The 7420-nt window shown below is 38.5% G+C and overlaps 1 protein-coding gene across 1 annotated transcript in view; it reads left to right on the plus strand.

The window, feature by feature from the left end:
• Positions 1 to 6740, plus strand: part of PLCL2 (phospholipase C like 2) — a 98879-nt gene extending 92139 nt beyond the window's left edge. Inside the window, exon 6 of the mRNA XM_059475866.1 lies at positions 5476 to 6740. Coding sequence (XP_059331849.1) covers positions 5476 to 5655 — 180 coding nt within the window. The 3' untranslated portion in view covers positions 5656 to 6740. The remainder of the gene's footprint in view (positions 1 to 5475) is intronic.
• Positions 6741 to 7420: the final 680 nt, after the last annotated feature.

A 7420-nucleotide genomic window follows, 5' to 3' on the forward strand; every position in this document is an offset into this window, starting at 1 on the left:
TCAGCATTTGTTAGATGTTTCTTGTTAGCTGTGAGCTTTTCGGCATGTCACATTATATGATATTAATTACTTTCTCTTGCAATGCTTGCAGTCCATGGCATCTGTTATCTCTTTAATAGCATTAGTTCTGCACCTACACTATTTAAAAAAATGTATTTATAAATGGAACATTCAAGGCACTTCCAGGACTGCAGCTTCTTACTTCTTTTTAAATAATCTGGACTTTTTCAACCAAACCTCCAAGTGAATTCTGGCAGCCATGGAGCATTCATTCTGATAGTTGCTGCCTGGTCTTGTAGGTCCTCAGAAGACATCCCAGTTCAATTTAAATATCTGAAGCTACTAGACTCGTGATGTTGCTGGACTAATGGGATTTTGTCTCCTAATTAACCCCTTATTTAGAAGTTGGGAAGTTAAGGCCTTTTGTTCTGATTCCAAAACTTCCCTCAGAGCGTGTCAGCTGGGCGTGGAACACTGTAATGTGTCACAGAATAATAGAGTGGCTGGGGTTGGAAAGAACCTTAGAGATCACCATTTTCAACTCCGCTGCCATTGGCAGGGACACCTCCCACTGCACCAGGTTGCTCAAAGCAATGTTCTCTTGTACTCTGAGGAGCTCAAAACAACGTTCTGTTGTACTCTGAGGAGCTTAAAGCAATCTTCTGTTGTACTCTGAGTAGCACTTTGAGAAAGGGATAGTGGCTTCTTGCATTTCCTGATAGGAGCTTTGGGTTCCAGATCCTGAGCTAAAGACCAGTCATTAACGATAGAGTTTCTTGGGATTTTTTGGGGAAAGGATGCTCATGCAGTTATTTTAAATGTCATCTGTACAATTTTTTGTAAGTACAGTCTGTACATACTTTCAGGTTCAAGAACTAGTTAATTGAATATCATGAGTGAATACATAAAAGCTTATGAAGGTAGCTGTGCTGAGGCATTCTAGTTGATTCTATATCTGACTGACTCTGAAATGGTACCTCATTTTGGATGTACAAGAACTGAAAGGAACCATTTTGGGTTTGTTTTCAGTTGCTGTTATGGAGTTCGGTTATGCAGACACTGCCTCTTAGTCAAAAGTTTCAAAACAAACAAAATGTTTTTAACATTGATTTAAGAAGAAATAAACCAGACTAGATGACACGGACATATTGGGCCAGAGAGGTTTAAAGGGTACTGAATTTGGCTTCCAAATTAATCCATATTCTTTATTGCTGCTGTTTACTAAAAGCTTTTGAATGAATATCAGTTTTGTTCTTTGACTTCTTTAAGGTCTTTTTTCATGTCTGCCTAGAAAACAACTTTTTCTGAAACCTGTAAACATGAAATACTCAAGTTACACAGTGCTCAGTTCAGTAAGTGAATTTTAACCATGGTGAAGGAAAGGGAGCAGTGGTTGCTGTGTGCTGCTGTTGTGAGAGCGCTCTCCCAGTGCTCTGCAAGGCCCAGATCCGTCCTGCTCCCAGTTGGGAATTACCACAAGCTGCCTGTTAACCACAGTGCTGGAAGTCAATTCAAGTTTTTTGGTGTGCTTGCCAGACAACACTGAGGACTAAATTAATTTACATTTTGTCTTAATCTGGTGAAGACAGCCCTTCCACACAGCAAGAAACACTCTGGTTTGCTTCTACAACTGCTTCAGATCCCAGCATTGAGTTCTCTGTGCAAACCAGCTTATTTCTTGGAATGTGGGTTTTTTGGGATTCCCTTAAGATAAATCTGCTTGCCTAAAGTTTGAGCTATTTGTAAGTCTCTTGTATTGACTTTACAATATGCATTTTATCAGAGCAAGTTGCTATTGTCATTTGGGTCTGCTAAGAATGTGAAAGACTCCTGAGTAGTCCATAGGTCTGAGAGATTCCCATGTTCCAGCTTGCAGTCAGCTGACTCTGCTATTAAGTCAACAGCACCTACTGTGAAAATCAGGATGCATAAAATAAAAAGATTTGAAACTGAACCTTGAGAGCCCTTGGAGAAGAGACATTTGATACCTAACTAGAAAGAAAGTCTTTGTGATTATTTAATTGAGAGTGTGATGGCAGTTTTTTTCCAGATCCGGGTGACTTTAAAATTTTCTGCCTTTCTAATGCATTGTATTACTTTTCAGTGGTGTTCACTGTGACTACAGCTTGAATCTTTGAGGTGCATGCTGTTTCATTTCCCCAGCATAAATCTTCATGATGGTATATCAACAGAAATAGCCACTTCACACAAATTGTGCATAGCTCTCTCACTTGAGCTCATGGCATTTTTGGTAGTAGTGGTTGGCTCTTTTATCTTGAGATCAGGACATACCAGCAGATAATGGCAACACAGTTGGTTTCACAAACATTTTTCTGAGTTCAATGGCATTCAGAAATAAATTCTGAGCATTGGAGAGGAGAGTAATGAGCACTGATGCATTTTTCTATTTCACCATGGTCTGAACCTGATACCACTTGGTCAAATGTATTTAGTCTGGACACCTTGTCTGCAATAATCCAGGTTTTATCCTAGATCCTCTTTTGTCTTTGAAGTTCATCTTCCCTTATTGCAATTATCCAGACACTCACAGTTCCCTGCTGCAAACGAGCCATTCCTGCTAACGCCTAATATTTTCTTCTTCCTCCATGCCACCTCTAGAGATCCTTCCCAATGAATGTTAATTTTCATTTTCTTGTCACCATACCCAATTTATTGCATTCAGCAACCTTCTCCCTGCTCAGTGTTTTTGTTTTTCTTTCTCACCAGCTTTTATTCTCATTACCAATCTCTCACTCTTTTTGCGTTATTAGTTCTTCTCCTTGTATATAATTTTCAGGCTACTTTTAATGTGGTGGATTTTGTTGATCTGTTTTCTTTCTGTATTCCACTCCCAAATGTTGCCTCAGTCTTTCCCTTTCTCTGCTCACCTGTCAGATCCAAAGTTATTGTTGCTGCACTGTGTTTGTGTTTCACCGTCTCCTCTTGCAGAAAGATCTAACATCTGCCTTGTTTAATGCAGTCCGGCTTCCCTTTCAGCAGCCCTAGGCTTCTTGCCGGGTCAGTCCCAGAGATTGCTCTTGCACCCTCCTTTTCCCCATCTACCTCTTCTCCACAGTCTGTCCCAGGCTCTTCCTTCCTCCCCTCTAGTCTGGCTTTTGGCCTACTTGCCTTGGCAACCCAATGTTGGTGGCTTGGAGAAGCCATCCAGGAAAAAACCCAACTTTTTTCCTAATGCGCATTCATTATTCTGTGGGAATGGAATACGCATTCTCTTACCACATTGCTGGAGCTGTCAAGAGATGAAGAATGATCAAGAGTGGAATCCTCAGTGATTGTACTAACCACATTCAAAATCTGATTTTTGTTTATTAAAAGCTCATGACTTGGATCTACTGCCCTGTAGTCATTCCAATTACAAGTCCCTACCCCAAGTGAGAGTAGGGAAGGAAGTGTAGAAGGTTGTTAATAAACTTCTGATGGCATTTCTCCATCTTTATTCTCAGAACTGAATGAACCATATGGATGAGGTTAAAGAACTATATTAAACAGAAATAATAATAAAATCTGCCAATGGCAAAAATCCTGCATAGAAAGTATCAGCTAAAGTAGTTAAAGTTTGGCAAGCATGTAAGTAACTGAAAGCAGGGGTGTTTTTTTAACTGAGACGTTTTGGGCAACCTTATTAATAGACTGCTTGCTAGCAGCTCTGCCTATAATAAACAACTTGATTAAAATTCCAGAACTATATTCTACTAATCCATGTAAAACAGAACTTGGGCTAGAAACAGATGCACTCCAGATATGACTCATTTAGTGTGCTGGAGTGTTTTAAATTAGCTTTTAGTTGTTTGTTAGTTTGGAAAAAAGTATGTGATTTTTATAAAAAGTAGCCCTTTAGATTAAAATATTACTGAAGCTTGTGCTATGATTGATGACATTCTAGATTTTTTCTTCTCTGGCGATCAGAAAAAAAGACTTTGGCTATTATCGTCTTGGGTGAGGGGAGGGGGGATGTTTTTTCTTTGAAGAAAGTAGAATTTGTTTTCAATTTGTGAGTCTCAAAGACATAAGTCTGCTCACTTCATTGGGTAGTATTTATGTTCTGAGTTGCTAAAGAAGCACCAGAAGTATCACACCACGAGTGCACATGTTTTTGTCTGACTGCTATTCTATCTCAACTCCTGCATTTTTAAAATCAAGAGGTAAAGATGCATTTCAACCCTATTTGGCAGAGGAGAGGCAACGTATTATCTTTGGAAGAGATACTAGCATGTCTTAAGAGAAATGTCTGTCAGGAGACAGAATTTACCCAGGATGGGCAGACGTGACAGGAGAAGGTGCAGTCAGTGTTCATACCTCATTGCACACTGGTACTGGCAGTCTCAAGGAACAACAGTACATGGATTTTGTGTGTGTGTGTGTGTTTCCCCCCTTCAGGTATGAATTTGTCTCCTTCAGGTATTTTCCTGTGAGCTGTGGAGCAGTTCTTTGTCAGGAATGTGGACACAGCATAATCATTGTGGCCCTTGCAGACTTGCTGCTCTTGTTTTTGAACTTCTCTGTGCCCACCAGTAAGACAGACGTGCTCACCATGTGCTGCAGCCTTGCTCATTTGCTGCAAGTGGGCAGGGTAGGCAGATACCAGCTGCTGTCCACAGCCTCCCAGTGAGGGCTGTGGCTGTTAGAGGGCTTTGATCAATACAGAGAGATGGACGACTGTAGAACAAGAGCCAAATGACCTAAGCCTGGGACAATTTCTCTTACAGCTTTGCTTATAACTTAATTGCCATGAAGAGGAAGATTGATGTGGCTCTTAAGGACATGGTTTAGTGGTAGACTTGGCAGTGTTAGGTTAATTGTTGGACCTGGTGGTCTTAAAGGGCTTTTTCAACATAAGTGATTTTGTAATTCTGCAGAAGGATAGTGATTGTGCTGAACTGCAGACAGCCCTGTGAAGTCTTTGTCATCACTGTCCTTTTTATGTGCTGCTCTCCGGTCTGTGTTTTCATATTTCGTGCATGAACAAGCACTGGTCCTTTACCATCCTGCTATTGAGTGAATCACATTGCTAAGGAAAAAAAATCCCTAGGAACCAAAAAACCAGGAAAGCTTTAAATGGCTCCCTGAGGTATTAAAAGTAATCGTCACAGTTTTTGTTATGCAGAAACATTTACAGTCCCCATGGATTAAAAATACATGAAAAGTGTTAGGCAGAAATTACCCCTACCCCATTGCTGATGCCACTGATTGGCTTCAGAGAAAGCAAAGAGCGTGATTCTTTTTAACACGAAATAATCCATATTTGAGTTTTGTTTTGGTTTTTGAGGAGTTTTTTGTTTGCTTCATTGGTTGGTCTGGATTTTGGTCTTTCTTTTGTTTTCTTTTTTTTTTTTTTTTTTTTTTTTTTTTTTTAAGCCGTACAACTATACTTTTAATCTGAAACAAGCAGAAGGGTAACAGATAAGAGAATGCTGTTATCAAACATGCATTCTAACTGCATTTTTTTCCTTACAGGGACAAGCTGATCTTCTCAAATATGCTAAAAATGAAGCACTGGAGAATCTGAAGCAAATCCATTATGCCACTCTTTCATGTGGACTTAATAAGCCAGGCACTGAAAATGCAGAAATCTCAAAGCCTCGTCGAAGTCTGGAGGTCATACCTGAAAAAGCAGGTGATGAAAACGGAGAATGAGAGAAGGCTCTTCTCGTAATTTTGGAGTTTATAACTCTGTGACCAATTGTAGCTGCATAGGACATTTGCTTTGCACTTACTGTTGGAAAATATTCGGAATTTTTAAAGCACAACTGGAGAAGCTAATTACAATCTATTGAAACTGTGAATGTATGTAGCAACTCTGCTTGTGAAGGCAATGATTTTGTGTAACATGGAAATTACATTATTGGCCTAAATATAGCATATATATGTAAAAGATACTGTAATTCAGTAATCGCGTGCTGAAAAGTTCATTGTAGTGCCATCAGGAAATGAACATTTTTAAAATTAGATGTAACTAGCAGGAAATCAGTTGACAGAATTTGGCAAGATGCCTTGATTTTCAAACCAATTTGATGCAAAGGTTGTTTCTTTCTTTGCACAGTTTGTTAATTGTGCTAGTGAGATATATCATTCTTTTGAAAATCAGGTCGAAGAAAGTGGAATCCACATGTTTCACACTATAAGTAGTTCAGCTGCTTGGATATTTGGGTTTGAAGTGGTATTGATTTTATTGTTGAGCCATAAATTAAAATGAGAATGTAATTAGACAGTGATCACTGACTTCAGTGCACTATAGGAGAGCCATTATGTAAAAGGAAAATGTGCAATCAATCTGATAGCCTATGTCAGAAGAAGATACATACCTATTTTGCCTAAGATCTTCTGCAAATGTGTGTAGATAATGTGACCAAACCGCAAGCAAAACGGTGTAAATAGTTTTTCATTTTGTGAAGTGAAGTGCTCATATTAAAAAGAGTTTTATGAGATTGCTCCCAAACAAGTAAAGCTTTTAACTAAATTTTAACTTTTTTATTTTTTGAGTATTTTCTTCCTTACAGAATAGGTGATATCTCAATAAGCAGGTTTGTCAAAAAAATAAATCAATTGCTGTTCTGATCTTTTTTGGTTTTCTGACAACATTAGGTAAAGGTATTGTAGCTGATATGCTCATTGTAAAATGACTATACCAACCTAGAGTGTTCTCTTACTGTTTCTGATTTAACAATAAAATGGACTATATAATTACAGAAGCTAATAAATTTGAAGAAAAGCAAGTGAAATCCTCCAGAGATCAAAATGTGCTTTTTTGTTCAATTGTGGGGAAAAAGAGAAGATGAGGATAGTTGAAAAGCATTGTTTTAAGTAGAAGTCTTCAAGATATGCATTTTACGTAGATTTTTGTTTTAACCAGTTCAAGATGCTCTTTCTGCACTGAGGTTAATGAAATCTACCTATGTATAACATCCCGTAAAAGTCAATAGGGCTCTGAACAAAAACACTGTTACACTTGCACTTCATTGGGTTATTAGGGACTTAATTTATTTTCTAGGCATTATAAAATTAAAGTGGGGATTGGGTGGGATGAAAACAGTTTGCATAGTAAATGTCACATCTTGAGCTTGCACTTTTAAATGTCAAACCATATGGGTTAGGATCAGTTTTAGAAGGTGCTAAGCTCTTTCAGTGTCTAGTTACAGACTGTGTGCCCTAAAGTTAGGATCTTGCTAGGAGTGAGTTCTGTTCTGTGTAGTACAAAATGAAGCATTTAAGGTGTGGTAAACATCTGTGAGTGTTGCTTTTTAGGCAGTCCTTTTCTGTGTTGGCAGCTGAAAGTCTTCTGATGGAACTTGAAGTTGATGGGAAGCAACTTGAAATTCATGTTGTTAACTGTATCCTAAGCCACTGTGAAATTAGTCTTCCAGAGCCACATCTATCACATTTAAAACTGATCTAGAGTTAG

This window comes from Ammospiza nelsoni, chromosome 1 (assembly GCF_027579445.1).
Source record: "Ammospiza nelsoni isolate bAmmNel1 chromosome 1, bAmmNel1.pri, whole genome shotgun sequence".
Classification (NCBI taxonomy): Eukaryota; Metazoa; Chordata; class Aves; order Passeriformes; family Passerellidae; genus Ammospiza; species Ammospiza nelsoni.